Here is a 24,258-nt window from a genome sequence, read left to right as displayed (position 1 = left end):
AATCTATGGGGCTATTCAAGGAGTAAGGTGGTGTTTGGTATGAGTAAGGCGATTAGAATCTGGCCCTTGTTTTATTTTCAGAGAGATCTCAAAAATGTGTTCATTTTAATTTTCCCTTCCTTCTAGGATTGCTGGTGTTCACTTGGCCTGGCTTTTGAGGTAGAGGGATGTGAAAAACAGCACCAGTAGAAAAAAAAAGTATTAACCTTCTAATATATGACTAACGTGGTTTTTTCTCCAATAAAATATGTGGCATAAACAAATTCCATAATGATGCTATGTATTATAAAAATTTTATTGGCACTTGTTTGGGATTACCCGCATAACTCACTTGTGAGTTCACTACTCATGGGTAATGCACTCATCTCAAATGCATGCTAAAAAACAGCTTACGTAAAAAGTCCTATTAGAGTTTACCAGAGATTAAGCTAACAGTTTTTTTACAGAAGCCTCTTACAGTACGGTGGTTCACAGACATTACAAAAAAATCTATAGCCTATAATAGGCAATGTTTTCATTAGGTTTATCCCAAGCATCCTATATAAAATTCCATAAGTTCTGAACCAATGACATATATATCTATTCTGTAGTTTTACATTTCTTTCCTCCTCTCTAACCACAACTTCATGTCATCTCATACACATACCACTGCACTCAGAGAGAACAAGGTCCTGTGTCCCTTGGGTTAGGTCAGTACAAAGTATGAAAGAGTCCTTGCTGAAGCAACTATACCATCTAAATGGAAAGGATAGGGGATAGGAAAAAACACTGGTATTTACAGACTGAAAACCAAGACACAGTTTCCAAAAGGTCATACAGGAAGTCCCTGTTAGAGCTAAAATTAAAATCAAATTCTTCTGAGCACCAATTTAGTGTCTTAATAACAAATTTATCTCTCTCCTGCCCCCTCCTGTGTTTTAATTCATCTACTGTAGTCCAAGCTCATCCTTGTACCATTTAAATATCTCTCATTAGTACTGCAAGCACCATGATTAGTACCTGTCTTTATTTAAAGCATCGAACGCAAACTGCACATGGGGACAAGCAAATCTGTGAGGAGTACAAGATTACCAGGTCATGCACTCAGTGGGTCAGCGAGAGTTATGTTTCGCACAAATAACTGTCAGAAACCAACCTCATAAACTCACTCCCAGTTCTTTAGCCCCACAGAGAAACTTGTCATGGAAACAGGAACAGGGCTGATGCTGAAGGGGCAGAGTTGAGTTGCTTTTATTTAGTTTTCTTTTCTCCTTTCCCCTGCTTTCCTCTACACATCTTTGGACTCACAGTGATACACGTGAGAATGCATTATACAGGCAACAGCCATACCTCCGGCATTGCCATGTCCAACCTGACACAAGGCCACCACCCAGAGACACTTCTTTGGGCACTTCTGTGTCTCCTGCTACAGATTCTGCTGGGACCTAATTAGGTAAAAAAATGTGAAACCAATGATTTCTTGAAGCTGAGGGCATTTTAAGCCAATGAGGCAATCCAAAGTCATCACTTGTTGCAGAATCCTATTCAGCTGTGGGATTTTAACATAAACCAATGGGAAGATGTGTTTTTCCCTACTCTTTTTCTAAAATACACATATTTTTTTGACTAAAATAGTCATCCAAAAGATAATTCCAAGCTAATACCCTGAACAGAAAACTTTCATTTTAACTTAAACCCTGTGAACTGACGTGGACATTATTACAGGGTCTTTTGTTAGGATATATGGTGAAAACAGCATATAACAGAAACAAACAGTGCTATCGACAGGGTAGATGCATGAGGATATAACAAACTATTTTGTGAAAAGAAATATGTATTTGGAAGGAATAAGAAGGACCGTTTTTCAGATTAAGCTGATTTTGTGTGAATTAGCAGTTGTTTGAAATAGTTCAGAGGTTTGGCATGTGACAGGAAGCCCCAAACAACCTGACAGTGGGCAGCATGCACACAAACCCAGCAAAAGCTCCAAACAAGCTGCTTCTTCCAGAGAGAAAAATATCAATGAAGCAAAAAATGTTTCTACATTTTATACTGGCATCTATCCAGGAAGAAAAACCTTTTGATTGAAACTATTTCTATGAAAAGTTTTATTTTTGCTCCATTCTACTCAAATTTTCTTCAGCAAAATTTTCTTCCAACCACTATAAACACGTCCAATTACAAATCTTTGTTCTTATTTTCCCACTTTCAGTTTTTCTATTGAGAGGGAAAAAAAGGAAAAGGGGGCATGAAGACTCCAAAAGCACAAATCTTTTTTCTTAAAGTAAATATTTCCTTTCAATTTTCATTCTGTGAAAATTTATGACAAAAAATAAAATTTTAGGCAATGTTTTATAGACAATACTTTTTCTATCAACTCATATATGAGAGAACTCTAAAACCTGGGATGAATAAAGCATATTTTTTCTTAGGTTGACCCTTAAAAGAAACTCCTAATTTGCAATCATAGCAACAAAGTGAGATTAAGAAAATGCTTTAGTGAATCTCTTGGCATAGTGAATATTAATGCAATATGGTTATCTCCAAGGAAGGTGGAAACATTACATAAGGAAGAACAGATTGTCCTTCTCATTTTCAGAATGATTTCCTATCTAAAGATAGACATGTCACTTGATTTTCAAGCACTTGAGCGCAAGCAAATTTCTCTAAAATCCAAAGAATATACCTGCTATTAACAACCTTAGTGGTAGCTAATAAGAAAAGCACTTAAGCACAAACTGTACTTAATTTATACAATAAGTAGCTATAAGTGATCAACACCAGAATCCTGTGGAGGAATTAAATATTCATTTTTCCTTTGCTGATTCAAGTACGGTTTTTACTCAGCTGCTGTGCAAGCTTGACAGTGGGGGAAAATGAGTCAAGTCAGCTATCCAGCAAGAAGCTCTATTTCATGGCAGGTGCTGGGAAGAAAGACACAGGTCTGCTCATGGGGAGTCAGATAGGTAGAAAGTTTACTGACTTTCAGAACATTCTCAGTCATCAATACAGGAATAAACAAGCCATCTGTTTTCATTGAACCCATTGGCAAAGCTATCAAATTGCTGAAAAAAATATATTTTTTTTTTTTTAGCATAGGCAAGTACATTGCTGAGATGGGTTAGAGCAGGAGGAAAAAAGTGCCTGAATCAACAGAATAGATCAGATGTGCTGGATAAATGCTAAGCGGAAAGATATAGGAAGGACAAACACACATATTCTGCTTAGAATATATTAAAAAAGAAATGTCAGAGGACCAGGCATCCTGGGAAGGGGAATGGAAAAAAGGAAGGTAATAAAGCAATAATCTCAGACGCAGCTCTGGAATTACCCAAAGTCTGCAGTGCTCTGTAGGGATTTTAAAGAGCACATTTAGAAAATTTGTTAGGAATTAGGAGAGCAGGGTCAATAAAGTTAAACTCTGTCAATAATCACTCTGTAATATGTACAAGGATCTTCCACCACAGTGCCCGAGGGCTACCTCTGAACTTAGAATTGAACTTTTCAAATTTAAAAAGACCCATTTATTGCAGCACGTCATTTGAGAAAATCTTATTATGGAAAAAAGCCTAAAAATAGAGCTGTTTTTTTAACACTCAGGACTGACCCCCCCTGAAGAGCATCTACGAACCAAACTTTGCCAAGAGGAATATTTAATGAGAAGTTTTGAAGTCATTAGCCTGGCCATAACAGCACCCCACGTGACTGCAGAGGGATTTGGGAGACGGGAGCAGGCCACACATGGAGTGACCAGGTTATCAAAACACAGGGCCCAACTCTGCTCTCAGCGTGTGCAGGCCTCATACTTGGTCTTCACGCCTCTGAAGAATTAAGGCCATGCCTCCACTGTGTCATGGTGTGTTGTAAAGTGATTTTTAGCTCATGATGATCAAACTGGTGCCAGCACAGGAGGCATCAGAGCGCTTGGCCCTGCTTCACCAGCCCATCAGCACTGGGGAGCATTACAGCGTTGTGGCAACCCCACAGGCCTTCTGCCATGGCCTGTGTAGACGTACCAGCTCCCCGGCACTGGCCTGGGGAGCTCTCATGCAGGGTGACACCACCACTGTCCTCACAGCTCTCACCCTCATGGGGACTTTTGCACATCATCCCAGCCTCAGAGGCTCCGGCACAGCCTTCAGGAGAAGGGCTACAAAAATTCATTGCGAGCTTATGTTTTACTTGAATATTTACATAAAGCATGTGTTCAAAGTTAGAAGTCCTCTACTTGCTCTTCTATAATTCAAAACATTGTGTAGTAAGGGATGCTATTAATACAGAATTGTTGCAGATACAGAATGCCAGAGATAACAGCCACTTGAAGTGTTTAGCTCCTAGTGAAAATAGCTAGGGTGGATGGTGGGAGTTGTGTGCTACACATCAAAGATCGAAATAACAAGTAATTTTTTTTTGAAGAGAACTACCTAAATCGTGGATGGTTTTAAGAGGTCTATCTAAGCCCTACAAACGGATCTTGCTCTTTTTTTCTCAGATGACATACCAGCAGTCTTGTTTGTTGTTAAATGGCTCCGCCGCACTAAGCTGCAATGGTATGTTACCAGAAAACAGAAAATGCCCAGAAGTACTTGGGAAATGTGGTTCTTAAAAAGGACCTTCATGTCCTTCAGATAAATGACGCAAGGAACTTGACTGGGATGACTTATTGCGGGGTAAGTACACTAGGATTGCACTCCACTGTTAAATCACTCAATTTGTCCAGAAACACATTAAAACAAATGAATCCACCACAGCTCATATTTGCATCAGATTTAACTTTTGAATGTTGCAAATGAAAATGTGTGCTTAATTTTGGAAATTTCAGCTTTAAATTAACCGCCAATTTTCAGTCAGAATTTCTGTCAAACTGTCACTGCCTATGATCTAAATGCCTTGGGGACTGATCTGAATGCATGGCAATAAAAAGACAAAAAACACTAGATAGTCTTTTTCCATTAGTACCACGCTCTAGGAAAACAACACAAGACCCACAAAGATGCTCTTTGTCATCCCTTACACCCTGCAGAGTTTTGCTGTTGCCTAACAAATGGCCTTTAGGAACTCAGTCCTAGAAGGCACTTACCACTGAAATCCTAACCCAGGCAGGAGATCACGCACATATTTGCACCTGAGATTACACCTAAGAGTTGGTAACATAGAATGCTTGGGTCTACCTTCATCTCTCCTCCCCTCTTTTTTTTTTTTTTTTTCAGCAGGAAATTTTTGTTTCAGCACAATTTGAAGTTTTTGACAACAAAATCCCATAAGATCTTCCACACTTGCGTGCACTTGAGTGCTGAAACACATCAACAGCATCTGGACTGAACTGAATGCACTTGGGAACTGCTTGAGTACCCTGTCGGCTGTCCTGGGCAGGCACAACAAATCCCAGCACACAGTAAATTAAGCAAATGAGCATGTGTTTCTGCATGGGAAACATGACAAGTTTGTCACAATCCCACTGAACGCTGCTCACAACTTTGTGGGACTGGGTGCTCACGAGTGCTGAACAATCTGCAACAGAAAACCTTGAGCATTTGACTCTGCATCCTTTCTTCATTCTGTTTACTTACTCTTTCCAAAATTCAGTGAAATAAACTGCAGTTTGAGGGATATTAAGACTAAACATGCTTTTTTTCTGAGTACAAACTCTGGTGCTGTAAATGATTAATATTAATAATGGGAAAAATCTGTCATGTATAAACAATATAAACAAACAGTAACAACCACTTAAATTTGTTAATCTGAGAATTTCTTTTCTCTGATTCTCTTCCATAAACAAAATATTTTTTTCATCAGGCACTATCCATTATGTTCATCCTTGGTGTAGTTACAAGGCAAAAAAATGTGGATTATTGATGAAACAGATCATAATGGCTCTTTCCAAGCTATTATCATCTATCATTTAAATGTGTATTCAATGAGCTTTAATCTGCAAATTTGTCACGATTGGGAGCCATTACGATTTAACAGATTCATTGTGTTTGCTTTATTCTTCTTTTAATATGATGCATGGTGCGTGTTCTATAGACAACACGTGAAGAAATTTTACCTAGCAGAATGGACTTTTTAAAAAAGTTACTACACATGAACAGCTGCTTATTAAAGCCTTAAATCTTTACAAAAAAACAACAACACTGAAATGCCAAGTTGTTATACTAATAAATGAATCCTGCAAAATCTTCATACCCAGGCACAGTGCTCATTCTTCTGAACAGTCTCAGTCTCCTGTTACTTCTTACAACAGCACCATGACCAGTCATAACTGAGATTTCAACTACACAAATTTTTACCAGTCCCCTAAACAGTTACTATTTCTACTGGTTGAGATGAAGCGAACAAAATCAATGAATGCTCTCTCACTGATATTAATCAGTCTGAGTTGTGTACCATATATTACCAAGGATCTAAGCTATATCAATCTCTGGATAGTTTTTTTAATTCACAAGAGTCCATTAATAATAATAATAGTTTGCAACACCAACTAAAGCAAAATAGCATAACCAATTCTGTATCTTGGAGAAGGAATATAACATTGTTTTATTAGCTCAATATTTGTATAGCTGCACAATTTGCAAAATTGCAAAAAATGATGGCAATTGGCAATACATGTGCTTTTACTGGTTTTTGGCTCTGGCAGATTAATTCCATATCCAGTTTGTATATAATTCACTTAACACCTTCTCTTACTCAAGTTTTGCAATTTCCTGAATAAAATCCCTCTGAGAGTGAGCTGCACACTCTCTGAGCAAACTCCCCTTGTAGTCACCAGCAATATTGCTGTTTGCTTTGAAGATGCAGTGGGTAAATGCAAAAAACCTCATCAACCCAGAATTCCGATCACGCTCCGGTTGTGATCCCCCTTCCCTTCTTGACATTATCCATGAGCGTGGCACAGTGGGAAGGCTCCTCAGCCAGGCATGAGGCAAGATGCAAACATGAGATCAGAAGGACTCATACCATGCAATGCCTTACCTCATGCCTTCTCTATATTGCAGCAGGCCACTCTGAACTGGTTTGTGGTGGGGACACAGAGGCATGCAATGTGCACATTTGATCGACAGCTGTGCCAGGATTATTTGGAAAATGTGGCCTCCAAAACTGCTGTAATACCTAAGCATGCGTGCAGCCTGGGTAAGCAGCCTGCAGCCCTGCTGCGGTGGGGCTGCCCTGCAGCAGCTGGAAGCTCACCAAGCCATCGTAGATCTTGGGAGTGAGGAGGCTGCGCGTGCCCTGGGAGGTGGGCTCCAATTGCTCCTCAGGCCATGCCCGCAGGCTGCTGAAAGCAATGACAGTATGAAGACTTTTTCATTATACACCACAATATGGTAATTGCGCAAAAAGCCAGCGAGCAGTTGTGGCAGGACTGCATGACACCGCTGCCGCTCTGCCCACGTGAGGTGCATGTCGGCACTATGATGCCAGCCACCCTTTAACATCATTTGCACCCTGTTCACATATTAATGAATTATTCATGGCCTTTACAAGAATGGCTGACTTTTTTCCTTAAATACAGACATTTCCAAGCATAAAAATATACACATCTAAAAATAAAAGGGAATCATCCATTCGGCTTAAAACAAAATAATCTCACAAAAAAGGAAGTATTTTTTAACAGCACATATCTACTTTATGGCACTGGTCTCTTAACTTAGTGCTTATGAGTTAGGAAACAGCCCCTTGGTGGATTACTTTTCATAGTTTGCTCGGTAATGTGTTTACAAAGCCATTGTTACAACTAGATGCTTATATATTTTGATATACAGCTTATACTACAACAGTACATCTTCAGAGACTTCATGTTTATTTTAAAAACCTATTTAAATGTTTCTTTACCTTCCCTCCTGGCAAAACAAGTTTATTGCCAGATACTCTAGGGCTCTATATTACAGTCTGACAGTAATTAAAGGCAGAATTAGTGGTGCTTTTGTAAGAAATGGTAACAGTGGCAAGTGTACATTGGGATGGGCCAAATTAATCTCTGACTGTAACTCCATTGAAATAACTAACTTACTCTAGGAACTAATTTGACACTTGAAATTTCAAATGAATGGCCTCTATTTTTAACTGTCTGACATTACTGAAGCACATAACTCAGAGGCTGGGAAATGTTAAGTGGATTTTATTTCCCTTTGTTAGAACATTGCTCATCTACTCACCTGCTTTCTGCTATGTATCATGTCAACAGTCTACTCCAGAAATCAGTGTTTTGTTAAGATGAGATTATAATGTATTATTTCAATGCAACCTGCACTTAGCTAATGGTCATCTGCTCTTGAAAATTGGAAGTATTAGTGATAACCATTATCTCTAAACCACACAGTAAACGTTACAAAACATATTATCCAAAATTTTGTGGTTGTGAACGCCTGTAATTTTTCCTCTGATCCTATAATCACACAGTACACCAATATGCAAAAAATCTAATACATTGGTAGTACAGTCTAAAGAAAACTAAAGGAATTATTTTTATGTGCATGCCTTCTACTTGAACTCAGACGCCAAACACGGTTTTAGGATTTTGCAGTGTATGGAAATTAAGCTTTGACCAAACTATCTCTCCCAAAAATTTAATGCCATCTACCTAGAGTTGTTAGCCCTACACACAGTAGCTATAATCCATTCTGATTCTGCAGCAGTTATCTAGCTATATAGAGCATCTAATCTAATTCAACCCTATTTGCCCGTTAAGAAGACTCCTTTATCTGGTATGTAAAACCTATGCACTTTTATGAGATTTTTTTAATATTATTTTTTATTTTTTAATAAAGAAGATGGCAATTCCTACAGGAACTTTAAGGAGTGGGGCTGCTAGGAGGCATCATCCCCCTGTGTCTGCTCACTCCTCACCACGAGAAGGGGAGCAGGGGCCTCGGAGCATCCTCAGGATCCCCCGGTGTTTTGGCAAAGCCACAGGTTAACACAGGAAGGTGCTACAACCTGATATTCAAGGTTATTGGATTTGAGGATGAGGGGGATTCCTGGATCAAGTGCAAAAGGAGCAGGAAATCCATTATGTGACCCTTAGGGCCTTCTCCGTTCAGGTTACAACTGCATTTTGCTCTTTATGGGAAGAAAAACAACCTCCTTTAGCAGTGAAGGACTTGCATTATTATCTGTGTCTGACTGTTGCATTGATTAGATTGGAAAATGAGTAACTTTTATCACACTTGATCTGAAATAGCACTATTTGGCTTATGTTTATTCCTTTACATTTACAGAACAGATAATTGCATGGATCCTGGGAGTCAGACACAACACCATGATGTCTCTTTTGATCCCTGATGTCAGGTTAAAGGAGAAAAGAAAGAAAGTTAACCTGTGATTTAACACTGGCCACTGTCTGGCTCCTGCTAGCGGTCTGGTCTGGGTGGTTTAGACCTTTATGAGTGCATGTCTGGGTCCCTTCTTACCACATCGGTTCGATCGCTGCCACCTCTGATATCAGAGCCTGGTGGTGCTGGATGCTGCAGCATGTGCTTTGCCTTGTATTGCAGCACATTTTTGCCTAAAACAATCAAGACAATTTTCTGTTCTTCTCATTTCTCTCTTCCTTATTTTTTTGTTAAGCACAAGGAAAGACAGATAATTTCAATTAAAAGCCTATCACTGACAATTGTAAGCAACCTTTCTTCAGTTCAGTGCCGCAGTTGCAGTTTTAAGTTTCTCCCTGCTTCTGTCAGGATCTAATTTTCAAGGCCCCGTTGCCATGGCAGCAAGTTGGAATTTTAATCCAGTACTAAAGGTCAAGACAGGTCACCAGTTTCAGTTCCTCTTCAATCTCCCCATAAAGAGCCACAAAAAGAAGCTGAGATAAAGGTCTGACCTAACCAAAAATTCCAGTCTAGCACACAGCCAGACTTGAAACTATATGATTTGTATAGGCCTTCCAATTTGTCTGGAGCTATTGAAATTCATGCTAAATCAAAAATGGGCAGCACGGATTCACGGTCCTCTCTCTCTGCAGAAAAGCACATATATGTCCTCAAAACGCAGTTAAATGTATGTAACTTATCAGGGATATCGAAGAAGCAAATACTTAAATCGAGTGTAACAGGTAGGCAGGTAGTTGTGAAAGCAATCCCCTCATTACTGGAGGTATTTACTACTTTTACAGACTCAGATGAGCCTGACAGCTGCACTGAAGCCTTCCTTGTCGATACAAGGTACGTGAGTCAACATCTTTCTTTCAAGATCTGGGAAGATCTTTTTGTGAAGTATTTTGAGTAAACAAGACTTTTCAGTAAGGGACAACTTCCTGAAAGCTCAACTACCTTCAGATTTTTTTATTTTTATTTTTATTTTTTTTTGCTATTTGTATCTTGAAGGATAAAAAGCTCCTGTGGAAATTAAGAAATAACTTTAGATTTGCCAATTTGCTAGACCCATTCCATGTTCTCTGCAACATGGATTTCAATTAAACAATCAGTTTGCACCTGCTGGGGTAAGGCTATAGAGGTCTTCCTCCTCCTCAAGAGCTACACCGTATCTTCAGGAAGCTGTGGTAACAGCATTAGGAAAGTCTCAAAATGTGTTTTGCCAAGGTGCATGGGCACAAGCGAGGGAAGCAGCTCTTCCTCCAGGAACTCAGAGCAGTAATTAGCACAGCAGAGTGGAATATTTTATTTTTATTTTTTGTCATTTGGGAGGGCCTATATGTTGTAAGGTTAAGTCATTCTCAATCTGTGGCTCCAAGGGCTATCCAAGACAGGATAATGCAGTGAGCGTGGCCTAGCCCCATGGGGTGTTGTGAGAACTTCGCTTCATAAAAAATAAGCCCTCTGGCCAGAAAATTGATAGGGTTTGGAGCCCTGCTGAGCCCTCAGTCCAAAGGATAATGGTAGCAATATAAGTTGCTCTGGATAGACGGTGTAAAGCTGAGAAAAATGTGGTGGATTATTGGGGTTGTCAGAGGAGTTCAGAGGAAAGATGCAAAGGATTAAGTTGTGATATTAGGAGAAGTGGTTGTTAGTCTTACCTAGGATATTTAGGACACAAATTGGGAGTTTCAAGCCCATTCTGGTATTATAAATGACAAGTTTCCTGGCAAAACCCATTCTTCTTTCAAGCTTATCACCCGTTTCCGATTACAACTATTTTTTAGTATGGTGCAGATGAACCTGGGTGACACTTTTCTCAGTTTGTCTCAGGCTACTAAGATACGAAAGTAAGAATTAAAGTGACTAGAGGAAAGAGCATCAGGAAGAAAAAGTGAGAAATGGCTGCATTCTGAACCTAAAGTATACTGACAGGTCAGAGTTAAAACAAAATGTCCAAACTAAGGTGACCAGAAAGCAAGCAAGAAGTTAGTTTATGTGCATTTTATCAGCAGGTGTGAAGCTCAGAAAACAAATGGGTGGGAGAGGTATTGTCTGTGGTGGCTTTCTCTGCTCTATCCTGATTTACATGTTCAGATTTACCAAGTGCATTTGTTTTTTCAAAATGAATGTTTGAAGTTGCACTGAAGTTCGGAAGTGATTCCATCCCACAGAAATGTAAATTGGGAGGTCGGTTTCAGGCTGGCCTAAAGCCACGAAGGCACAACATATGCTGCTGCCTGTGGAAAAGCTCTTTAACTACAGGGAAACCTGTGGCAGATTTTCAGTCTTACTCATTTCCAAAATGGTAACTGATACTTACCAGACAGGGAAATGCATCCTGAACCCAAACATGTTAATGTATGTCATTTACCTGTCTCTATTAATACTGACACTTTGGTGGTCACAGTTCAGTGATAGTATTTGGCTGTGATGCATCCTACTTGAGAACAAAGTATTTCAATTTTTAGGGCAAAATTATTTTTTTTAAATGAGGGTTTATATAGAAACAAAAGAAATTGAAATGCTTCAATGCTTATTTGAGTTGCAATCATCAATGCTGGCAATACTGCAGTTGGGTAGCTTGTTTCAGGAATTCTTAAGGGCAGTAATTATATGTCTGTGATAGTCAAGAAAAACTATTCAACGTTGATCAGCAAAATATAAGAGAATTAATTTAGTTCTGTTCACACAATCTTTTAAACAGATTTATAAACATGTCAGGAGAAAGAGATCACGGAAAAGAATGTATTAGGAAATAACTTTATTTTGACAGGGCGGTTAAACTGTATGTGAGCCAGCTAAATAATGAAAACAAATTAAAAGTCTAATTTAGAAATTATTTTGAATAATGGGCTTATCTTCAAGGATACAGGGCTTTTAATTATGACACTGAATTTTAAAACATTTAACAGCAGCTGAAATGTCTTGAAAGTTCGCTTCTATGAGCAACTGGCCATAGGAAATGCTTTTATGTTTTAGTTCCAATTGCTCAAAAGTAGAAGCCTGTGGCAGTGAAAAACAAAATGATACAATTGTGACTGGTTATCATTGTTCCAAATCCCAGGTGATAATATGTAAGAACTTATCAGGGCAAGAGGATGCAAAGCTAACTTCTAAACAGCAAAACAAAATAGTAAATATGAAAGATGAATGATGTCTTATCAGACAGACCTTCTATTTTCATTTTCTATTTGTCCCTTTAATATGGTGCACTGTAGCTCTCTAAAGATTAATGGAGTTCCAATTACATGCCAGTGTTGTTTCACTTATCATAATTTGTCCACGGCAGTGTAAGTCCCTTGTATTCATGACTTCCCAGTTTACCCAGAGGGAATATCCTTGGAACTTCCCACTTCTAACAAACAGGCAGTACTTAGTCTAGTGATTAAAGCTTGCCACACTTACTAAGTGAAAATGAATGTACACTATAAAAAAAAAGCAGGCTATCAACACTGGTGGGATCAATTGACACTCTTGTGCTTTAATACAATTGATTAAAAACTGTAATTAGAAATACTAAAATCTCAGCTTCTTCAGTGTGTTACATCTGGGCTGGATTGTGACTGGATCTCATATATAGAGTTGAAACATAAGTTGAAACATTCTCCCTATTATACTTGGAGATGAATTGTACAAGTTTTTGGTTCATCTTATTGAACGGGAAATAATGCATCAACATTGAATGCATCCCAGGTTTTAAAAACTGAATCCTTTCAAGGTTAAGAATTCATCAGTGATTCTTGATTTGAACATTCTGAATAACAACATTACGTGTTGTCGCATTATCCAATATACAATCCTTGGTGTAAAATCCTCTTGATGTCTGATTACTCTTCATAAGGACCTCATGCTGATTCATTTCAAACCGTGAATCACCTTTAATTCATAGCTTGAACATGCTGCCAAATTTTGGTTTGCATGTTCCCAGGTGGCTATCCCTGACACCGTGGAGAACTTCCAAAAAGCCATTAGATACTTAGGAAAAGTAGTTAGATGTCAAGAAGCACATTTCCATTTTCAAACAGACTTCCATCAAGTACTATGATAATCTTTGGGATTAGAAAAGTATTGGTATTTACTGAAATGTTTTTAAAGCTGTGAAGTGAAATCCTGGCCCAGCTGAAGCCAGTGGTGTGCTCCCTTTGAAAAATCTTTTCTGAAATATCACATAGAAGGTTTTAGCTGCTTGTTTTGCTTTTCAGCTGACTGTACTTAGCTGTCCTCTAGCCCCCACACAGGTTGTGTATCATTAAGTATCATGGATCACAAAAACCTTATAAAGACAAAATAAGTTGTTTTTGTCTGATCCATAAAAATTTGTTGCTCTAAGTTTTTAATGGTTTCTGGTAGTTCTCTGAGCCTATGAGAAGGGCCTTTTAATACTGTATTAACACAGTAAGTATAGGAAGTCATTTTATGACAGGGGAAGAATACCATTATGGTTACATTCTTCTTTTTAGCTAGGCTTTTATGGAAACTACCCAAGACTACTCTGCAGTATGATTTTGAAACACAGGATGTGCTTGATTAAAAAGGTTCTGGGTAGTTTCCAACTGGACCGAGGCCAAATGCTAACAACCAAACAGAACAAAAGAACTGGATGTTTGAGGATGACATCCTCGCAGCGGTAATTATATAACAGAAACCTAAGTCGCAAGCTAAGTATGTACCCTCGAATTCATGGAAGTTGACAGAAAATCCTTCTCAGTGCAATTGGTTGCACACCTTATCTGTTCCTACTTGCTATGCTTCATAACAAGCTAATCAGAGTAGACTGGATGAAAACTGACTGCACAGCACGCAATGGAGTCTTACAGTGAATTTGAAATTAAAAAAAGAAAAAAGAGAAAAAGGAAGCCAAGCGCCATACTTTCACGTAGACCAATTTCAGCTACAGAAATTCACCACACTCTACACACACACCAGTGGTTTAAAAATTTCATTTTCAAGACTTTTGAGTAGAAATTAAGATCTGATATTAGTTACATGAATTATTTAAAATACTCCTGATCACTCGTGTACAATGTAGGTGCAGAATTTCAGTGCAATCCCAACATCATCCCTTTGGCCTGATCTTTCAGGATGTCAATGTGTCTACACTTGAATTTTGTAAAGAGATACAGGCAACTTGGCTGCTGGAGCAGAATACATCGTGGAGGCAAAGCACTTTGTTCTGCACACTTGCCTCAACTAGTCATGGTATAACTCAGTAATACAGTGAACTCAACCACATTAGTACTAATTTTTGCAGATTTCTAATCAAGACAATGGAGTCTGTAAGACTGTCACTGTAAGTAGAAAATATAACTTAACTTTCCATGGAATTGAATGTAAGCTTAAAAAGTTGGAAAATATCTAGAAAAATGTCCAGGTGAAAAAGATCTCTAAGAAAGGATATAGATGAGCAAACCCAAATACTTTCAGGTTCGATGAAATTGAAATCATAGAATGGTTTGAATTGGAAGGGATCTCTAAAGATCATCTAGTTTCTGCCATGAGCCAGGACACCTTCCAGTAGATCAGGTTGCTTAAGGTCCCATCCAACCTTACTTTGAACTTTTTCGGGGGGGAGGGGGGGGCATCCACAACCTCTCGAGGCAACCTGTTACACTGTCTAACCACCCTCAAAGTGAAGAATGTCTTCCTTACATCTAATCTACATTTACTCTCTTTTAGTTTAAAACATTTATTCCTTGTCCTATCACTATATACCATGGCAAAGAGTCTTTTTTCCATCTTTCTTGTAGGCCCCCTTTATGTATTGGAAGGCTGAAATACGGTCTCCCCAGAGCCTTCTCTTCTCTGGGCCAAACAACCCCAACTATCTCAGCCTCCTATTGACAAAATACGTGAGGAATTGGTGGGGGATATAGTTTTGAAATCAGTGAGATCATGCTGAGTGGTTGACAGTGTAGCTGAAAACGTTACCGGGGATCAGTTGGACTGTAATTTTACTCATACGCTCCAATGTCCCTGAAATGACCCAATGTTAGAAAGATTAAATCCTTTCTAATACAACGGCATTCTGATAAATACTAAATTATTAAAATACACAATTACTGCAGGAGCTGTCAATCTATCAGGGTTTATTTGGATCACATTATCCAGCCCTAACTACTTAATACCATTATTTCTTTCTGCCCCACTTTCTGCTTTAATTTCATTATAAAGTACAATAATTCCCATTGAACATGGTGGTGACTACACACACAGATCTAAAGAAACAAATTGGCCTTGTAATACCAAGTCTCACAGTGGACTGCCTTCTAACCTCACAAAGCCCTATGGAAATTCTTGGAAGCTGCCTTAACAATTTTTCTGCAGTAAAAGAGAAAAAGTGATAGTAATGGGTTAGCTGATCTTCATTTGGAAGCTAAAAATAAAAGTAGCTTTATTGCAGCTCTGATCTCTCATGTGTAAAATCTATCACCTACCATAAGAAGGCAGTTCATTGCAGCAGAAATCTGATTGATAGTACTGGAACTTTAGATCAAGCAGCAGAACAGAGAGCAACTGGTTCATAAAATGTACTCAGTGTCTTCGGGTTTTATATCAGGCTTCCTATAGAGAGCTTTGGTCCCATTAAATGCACTATATACCACTGAGCTCTGAAGCACTGTTCTTCTGAAATTCAGCTTATAACTATAAACCATGATTGACAAGTCTATTACTGTTGGTTACAAACTATTGAAATATTGTATTTTATAGTATACTCTCTAAAACATTTTTCACAGTGGAGTCCAAATACACTTGCTTTAGGAGAAAAATCAGTTTAAGATGTAATAATAATTTTTTATTTTTTATTTTTTTATTTTTTACTAGAGAATGTGCTTGATGTTAGGTTTGGATCACTTAGATGTTCTGAAACATGAATGCACCCATTCTGCTATGAAGAACAGTGGGTCTAGTTTGGCTAGATTCTTTAAAAAAAAAAATCAGCAGTCCTTACTGGAAATCAAAATAGCAAAAGGGAGACACTAATTTGACACTGAGTTTCATAAACAAATGCTATTCATGCAAATTATTCCTAGCATTCCTACCCAATTCTCATTTGATCTTAATAATAAAGCATTTAATTTTAAGACTGATTTAACTGTTTAAACAGTTTTGTAAAGCTTTATGCAAGGAACTAACCTTATTCGAATGAGTACTTCCATGAGCTGACTTTACGAGTAAAGAACTGGACCTTCAGAGCCTAGTGAGTGTACCAATGAATTGGGCACCCCCAGTCTAGTCCCAGATCTCTTACATGGTCACAGAGACATCACTGAATTCCAGCAAGCTTTTTACTGTACATGAACTTGCACTAAAAAGTCATGTATTTAAAGTAATTAAAAATAAATAAATAAACGGAGCTCTCTCTACATTGAGTTTTCTTCCCATATAGGGATTTACTTAAAATCGCTTCCCTACTAGATTAAAAAGGAACCACCAGAAACACTTTGAAGTCATTCTAAATGAACATATTGTATTTACACAAACTTCAGTTAAGCTAGTACAGTTCTGCATTTGGTAGTTTAAAACTATTGAACACTAAAATACAATAGCAGCTCTGAAATGAAATCAGACCCACATATTTTAGTGAGTATAAAAACAACAACCTAATTTTCAAAGTAATTAATTTCTACTTGTAAATTATTTTGAGATGCTGGGGTAGAAGTAGGAAAACACTGCAGCTTCAACCCACTGCCACATTATTGCAGTCTAACACCAGAGAAGCACCAAAGAAAAATGGTTTATCACAGTGGAGAATTAGCTCTTCCACAATTTTCAACTGTCATATTTATAGACCATCTGTGATTTTCAGCTGTTTCAAAATGTATGAAACTCAAGACCCACTTTTCAACACCAGCCAGTAGTATCATTCTGTACTATGTATTTAACTTTTCCTCACTGTATGAATGTTAAAATTCCTGCATCATCTGTTCACTGGGTTGCATTTCCTATTGTAAGAGGCTTAGTATCTGATGAGAGAAGCATAAAAGTGATTTAATTTTGGCAAGTTGTACAACTAAAATCAGCATTATTTCTGCTTAATAAACTCATCTTTCATACATATCTCTGTTAGCTAATGCTTAAAAAGAAGAAATAGTAATAGGCACTGAAAACATAAAACTGGTTTATGGCTAATTTTTAAGGACTACTGAGAACACCTGAACACCAGGACAAGATTATGAGTGGAGCTAGATTTTAGTTACCTTTGGAGAAATAAGCTCATTCTTTATGATAAATTTAAAACAAGATTTAAAGCTGGAAATAATAATACTTACGACTTTTGTGGCACTGACTTAGTTGCAACTTTCCCTGCTGGATCGCTCCACTCTGCAAACAAAGGAAACACATTTTCAAATGTCAAAAGATTACTGTAGAATTAAAATGCACCCAAAGCTGTCAGCCCATCTAATTATACTTGGTTTCACAACATGCCATGATGCATAACATGTAATAAAAAATGGAACTGATCTGCTTTAGCACCATAGAAATTAATTTTTTTTAGCCTTTGTTTTAATGATGTTAAGCAGGAAAAAAATAATACAACCCTGACTGTTAGGACCAGGATGATAAAGACCTACTTTGTACATTGTATCCTGAGGTCAGATGTTGGGAGTCCTACAAAAAAGAACACACAATGTCAGCATTAGTTAAATGAGATGAAGAAGGTAAAATTCTGAGCTTGCTAGATGAAGGGCACTAGCATTAAAGAAACAGGGAAGGAGATGATACAGGGAAGGAATCATGTGATTGTTAAGGCAACACCGGTGACATTAGTTTAAAAAAAACATTAACCGTGGAGACAGAGCACCACTGAGGGACAATTTCACAGTTCAGACAAGAGCTTGTCCTCTTCTGCTGTAAATCTACATGCCCCCGCTCCCCCCGTGTTTTTAAATAAAGTCATTGTGATGGTTTATACCAACAGTGGTCTACCCTGTTCCAGGCTTGGCCATGGATGTGTGTATGGGGCATCTATGATGTAAAATTTAAAAGCATTAGATTTAGCACCACTGCCTTTCTTTTTGATCTCATTGCTTGAAAATACAGTAACCTTTTACTGATAGTCACAGCATTTTTATTTGGGCTGTGACACATAGGATTTGATAAAGACGTAGGTGGCATTTCTTCACCTGATAGACGTTGGTCCAAATCCATACAAAATTGATGGAAATACAACATTACACCAGCAAAGAATCTGGCTCGTAACTCTGAGAATGCTAATGCAGAGATTTTTGTTGGCTTACAATAGCTAAGCTGCTCCCTTAATGTCACACTGTTTTCTTCCTTAGTTTTTCTCTAGGCTTTACAGTCCACAGTGATTGTAATCAGTTTTCCTTCCAAGCAGAGTTTGATCATTTGAAATTAAGGTGTTATTTACAACTTCGTCTTACAGCCAGGCACTACTTTGCTGGGAGTGTTAGTTCTGTAGGATGTTAAAGTCATTAAAGCCCTCACTGCACTTCCTCTTAGGGCATTATTAGTTCCTAATATTGTACTGTGCTGTCAGTCAGTCCCTTGTGAAGTAAATCATGCCCTAAGAGTAAACATGGCACTTTAAATCTGAATGTCAAAGGGATAAATTGGTCTGATAGGTTCCGTCTTTGTTATCACATTTTTTATATATGTTTCTCATGAGGATTCTTAGTTTTGTAGTTAAGCTGAGAACTTCTAATAGTGCCTCTGTTTTATACGGCTGCAAAATCTAGCCACGTTATGTCTAAGATCTATAATTTGGCTAGCTATAACTGATTTAGGGTGATGTTCTGAAAAGACATTTCTGTTGTTTTTTGAAGTAAAACTAGCTAACATTTGTGCGCTTGCTTATTTCCTGAAATGCTAGCTCAAAAAATCTAATTTATAATTTATATTAAAGTGATATGGTCAAGAATTTTAGAATCAACATTTAACTTGCCCAGAAATCATTAACTTTGATGTGGATCTTAAAAGTTCAAAGCAAACAATAGGAAAAGAAGAGCAAAACAAAATTTTATCTTCTCTGAAACTCTTCTAGTACTGCTCTCAATGGAGAGAGCAGCAGTCTGCAGGACTGTGGGACCCATCAAAAACAGAGCACTAATTTAAGAGATTGTATAAAGTAAAAAAATACAACTTCCAGTGGGCAAAAAACTTTATTCTCACATACTTGTATATGTATTCACGCAGATAGGAATCTACTTTCACCTAAGTGGGTTCAACAGACTTTAACCAAATTTATGGTGAGGATTATACTCTGGTATGATTATGATTTATGATACTTATTGCTGTAGCAGTCATCTGCACTGATGTTGGCAGTGCTGGAAGAGTAACAATCACATTCCATTAAAATAAGACATTCTGGGCACTGGCTTTGTTATTTTTAAGGAGCCACAGATACTGCTAATTTCATATGATTTCCAATTAAGTATGGCGGCTGCATTTCAGACAGGGGAGTATCTGCCAAACAGATAAAATCAGTAAGAGGAAAATCACATTCCAGCTTCTAAAGGAGGATGTGATTGCTTGAACCATAATGTCAAGCAGTACCAGTACAGCTTTAAAAGCTATTTTTCAAGGTCCTGCCTTTAGAATGTATGTGGCTCCATGTCAGACCGGTGTACAGTTCCTACCCTAGGGAAGTTCACCCTTCCCCAAACATCATCACCTCATTGATTTTCAGGTCCCAGCAAAAGATACCTCTGGCAATGCTTGCTTTGGGTGCAGGCTTGATCTCTAACTGTACTACCAGAATCACAGCTAGAAGGCAACACCAGAATTTGGGCTAAAGGCATGTTCAAATCATACAGCTTAACAATTCACTGCATGACAGGTGAACTGCAGGTACTCTCCAGCCAGGTGCTTCCGATGTGGCAACTGCTGAGTGCATGCTCTCAGAAGGGCAATACCAGGCATTGCGTTATGTAGCTGTGTGTCGTTGGAATGTGCATGTAGACAGATGCCCTAGCACTGTTCACTGGCAGAAACATTTAAAGTCACCACAGTTTGACCATGCAGCCTAAATGTCATCATGCAATCAATCACAAAGACACAGAATGCCCTATCAGCCATTGTGTTACACAAATAACAATTAAAACCAAACAAAACATATTGCACTGGATGTAGAATGACTCTCATAACAAGAAAGATAAAGTTCACTTTGCCTCCACTGTAACTTCTGCAGCTTTAAATAAGCAGCCTTACTAGTAACAACAATCTGATTGGGAATTTCCAACTAAAAATAGTCTTAGAAATTCTTTGAAATGGAACCAGTTAAAAAAAATAAACTTTCCACCGAAGAACACTCAACAGAACAGAACGTTAATCAGGTCACTGGTAATAGCTTACTTGTACCTTGCTTGGGATAGAAAACTTGGTCTGCTCAGCCTTGCCAGGAGTGTGAATAGCAGTAAGAGGAGGAGGCCAGGAATGGGTCATCTCCTAGGGAAGAAAACATGCTTTTGAAAACAAATTCATGTAAGTAAAGAAAAAAGAGAGGAAAAAATGATCACGTATGCTTCACTGAGCGAGGAGGATGTAATTGCTTAGGAAGCATCACCACTCAGCCTTCTGTGGTAGGTAAACATCTGAACTACCCAACAGGCAGCATGTGTGGTAAAGAGTGTGAGGACAGGTTTTAGTCATGAACATTTTGGCCACATGTGTTTTCGTCAGGTTGCACCTGATTCCACTTTCCTAGTTAGGCTCTCAAGCTGTATGGATGAAGTCAGCATAGGCAGAGAAGTGGGCTTTACCTGCAAAGCCCAAGCAGGAAAGGGATCTGGAAAGGGAATTGGGTGACTTGCATGGATTTACAGAGAAAGCCCATCCTTTACTAGGAAATCCAAATCTTGGGTGAAAACCTGATTACCAGACCACCTAACCAACATGCCCTTTTTCTGATCAATCTGTTGATTTATCGTTTGTACACACGTATTCCAGCTGTCTTCAAAAAAAGCACCTGGGTGCCTGTGGCTATGAAATAAAAACAGAAGAGAAAGTGCACACCAGGCTTTTCCATGCTGTGGCCCAAAACTGTCACCCCACTGAGCTCAGTGCAAGCAGAACGGGACTTATGTTCAGAACAGGGGGAAAATCAGTTAAATGCAGAAAATGCAACTGTGTTGTTTTAGGCAAAGCCTGTAAATGCCCTTGTAATGAGTGTGTTTTATTGTGGATGCCACTCCATTCTCTCTTATCTTTGTTTTTTATTTAATAAATATTCAGACAGGCAGTAATACTTGTCTCTGGTGATGTTATATTTGTCTTGGTTGTTTTCTTTGCCTATAAAGCTCAGAGCTGATTCTTTTTTGAGACAAGGGAGACAAACAGTAAAAGGGGATCTGATCGAGGAAATTCTTCATGCAATAGCCATGATCCTTACTGCAGTAAAACAAACTTCCCAGATGCTATTTCACACTGGTCAAGCCTAGGACTGGTCACAACAAAATTTCTGAGCACAGAAGTTTCTGACAACCACTGTGAATACTCCACAAGTAAAAATGTAACATAATACAATCAATTCAATAAGAATAAGACTAAGACTAAGAATAAGACTAAGAAAAGAATAAGAAAAAGAAAAAGAAAAAGAAAAAGAAAAAGAAAAAGAAAAAGAAAAAGAAAAAGAAAAAGAAAAAGAAAAAGAAAAAGAAAAAGAAAAAGAATAATAAGAATAAGAATAAGAATAAGAATAAGAATAAGAATAAGAATAAGAATAAGAATAAGAATAAGAATAAGAATAAGAATAAATAAGCTGTTGTCAAAAGGGTAGCATGGCAGTTGCATCTGGGCTAAAGACATGGCCAGTGTGGCAAGAGGATGGGATGCTAGTGCATATTTCACTGAAGATACAGCCAGCAACAATCCAGTTGTCCCTCACAAATCCTGTGTCACGCGGAAAAGAAAAAGGAAAAGCTATGCACTGCAGTCCTCACTCAATCAGGTGGACATGTAACGTTCCCCCACACTCCTCTAAGGCACTGCTATTTTATTAAAGCCCATCAGATTTGTACCCTGCTGCTGCTGCAGCAAGGCCAGGCTCAGCCCTGAAACAGCAGGGCCCGGGATGACCCTGTTGGGGAGGAACCCTCCCCAGAGGCACGAGGCCAGGCTGCTGGGCCTGGTGGGCTGCTGGCTCCTGGTTTTGTTGTCCCAAGCCCAAACGGTGGCAACCAGAAAGGGGCAGCTTGTGAACAGCTCGTCCCTCCAGGTGGGTGAGGCTGCAGCAGCTCAGAGTGGTGATGAGAAGTGAATAATTGTACTGCACTGATTGCTTGACCTCTGCACGGAGGAAGGCAGAAAAAGATTTAAGCATCTGGTCAACTTTTCTGTGAGATAATGTAACCCAAATCCTGTATGCCTCTGCCAAATCCTATGCCACAGAGGCTGCTTTGTGGCAAATCTCATAGCAGAATGATGAAGCGGAGACCATATCACATAATTGCAAGAGGGACGGGCAGGCAGCCGGACTGAAGGCAGAAATGAAGCATATTCTAGAACTGCAATTATTGGCTTGACCTCAGTCCCTTCCTACCCAGGCATAAAGGGCTGGATAGAGAGCCTAGGGTTCATGGGAAGGTGATGCCAGCATTTTGGAATATTTACTGTCAAAAGGCATCTGGTGTTTGCTGAGTACCAACTGAATGGGTTGAACTGTAAGCAAATCTACCTGTCTCCCTGTTAGGGGACACCCAAACATAAAACCATGGGGCAAGTTAAAAACAAGTCTCGTATTATTTGAGGAAATTCAATTATAAGTTAAGAGATCCTGACTACACTGAGGTCAAAAGCAAAAGACAGCTTTGGTGAGGTTAGGACTGTCTAATCTGTGTGTTTACCAAGTGAACTTATGAGCATCAAAGTGTATCGCGAAGGTGCAAGCTAGTTGTGACAAAAGCATTCCACTTCAATTATTGGATAGAAAATTTCAGATAGGATCACACCTGCAAAACAGCACAAGGGTTTAAAGCCCAGCATATAAAGAAACTTTATATGTGTGGAAGTGCTGAGGAGGTATATAGCTACTTACAGAGACATACCTACATCTACCTACAGCGGGATGACCAAAAGAAGCTTGAATGATCATAAAGTTTTGAGTTTACTCTTATGAAATCTGTCCTTCAAAAATGCCCCAGCAGCCCCACAGAGCCGCACAGGACACCCCCGTGCTCCAGAGTGACACAGCAATGGCTCTGCGCTGCCTTCAGCCAAGGGTCAGAACCTCGGCCCCACATCCTGCAGAGATGTGACCGGCTGCTTAACTCTCTCCTGCTTTGTTCCTTAAGCACACGCACATTATTTTGCAGAATCGGGATCCTAGAAGAAAGCAGGCCATTTGTTTAATCAGCATGTCATTTGTTTAATTAATGACTTCAGCGTTCTTTGCAATGTCCTGATTTCTTTTGGAGGTCCCTCGTCTTTAAGTACTTGCAAAGTCCTGTTCTGTTTAATTTATGAAAGCTGATATATCTACCTTCTAATACGTTATGATGGTAAAGAACCACCTACTTGAAGTGTGTGTGTTGTATATGCACTGTTTACATATATATATATACACATCTGCGTTTGTAAACACCTGGGAAAATAGGCAAGGAACCATATATTATTATTATTTTTTTTCCAGGAAAAGTTAAAAAAAAAAAAAGTTTAATCAATCCAAGTTTGGAAGTATTTAGAAATTCCTGGAAGTAACAATAACACAACTGAGCATATGAAATGCTTTAAAGAGGAATTTAATGGAAACAAAGTGATTCCACAAAATCAAGTTAGGATTTATTTTCACATGGTTTGGACTTAAAATAATTCCAAAATCATGTTAACTGTTGGAGTGGGCAGATGACTGCTGTGGAAGCGTGCACTTTTTTTACAGACCTGAAGATTAAACGAGAAAGTAAACCTGCACAGTTTGTTGGCTTGAGTCACTGTGGTTCTCTGATGTAGTAACATCAAGCATCCTTCTTTCTGAAAATTATTTAAACATTGTTTTAATTGAATC

The 24,258-nt window shown here is 38.6% G+C and overlaps 1 protein-coding gene across 14 annotated transcripts in view; it reads right to left on the bottom strand.

Moving 5' to 3' along the window:
* The window catches only part of AFF2 (ALF transcription elongation factor 2), a 366,650-nt gene that overhangs the window by 117,539 nt on the left and 224,853 nt on the right, over positions 1 to 24,258 (bottom strand). For 12 of the 14 annotated variants that reach the window (XM_080553964.1, XM_080553958.1, XM_080553963.1 and 9 more), the window contains 3 exons: positions 20,613 to 20,705; positions 17,870 to 17,906; positions 17,567 to 17,618 (listed from right to left, as the gene is read on the bottom strand). In XM_080553964.1, the coding sequence (XP_080410090.1) occupies positions 17,567 to 17,618; positions 17,870 to 17,906; positions 20,613 to 20,705 (182 nt within the window). The remainder of the gene's footprint in view (positions 1 to 17,566; positions 17,619 to 17,869; positions 17,907 to 20,612; positions 20,706 to 24,258) is intronic. The other 2 variants (XM_080553954.1, XM_080553960.1) reach the window with 1 other exon arrangement.

Source organism: Anser brachyrhynchus (genome assembly GCF_964034855.1).
Source record: "Anser brachyrhynchus genome assembly, chromosome: 13".
Lineage (NCBI taxonomy): Eukaryota > Metazoa > Chordata > Aves > Anseriformes > Anatidae > Anser > Anser brachyrhynchus.
This window is presented reverse-complemented; position numbering and strand designations above follow the sequence as displayed.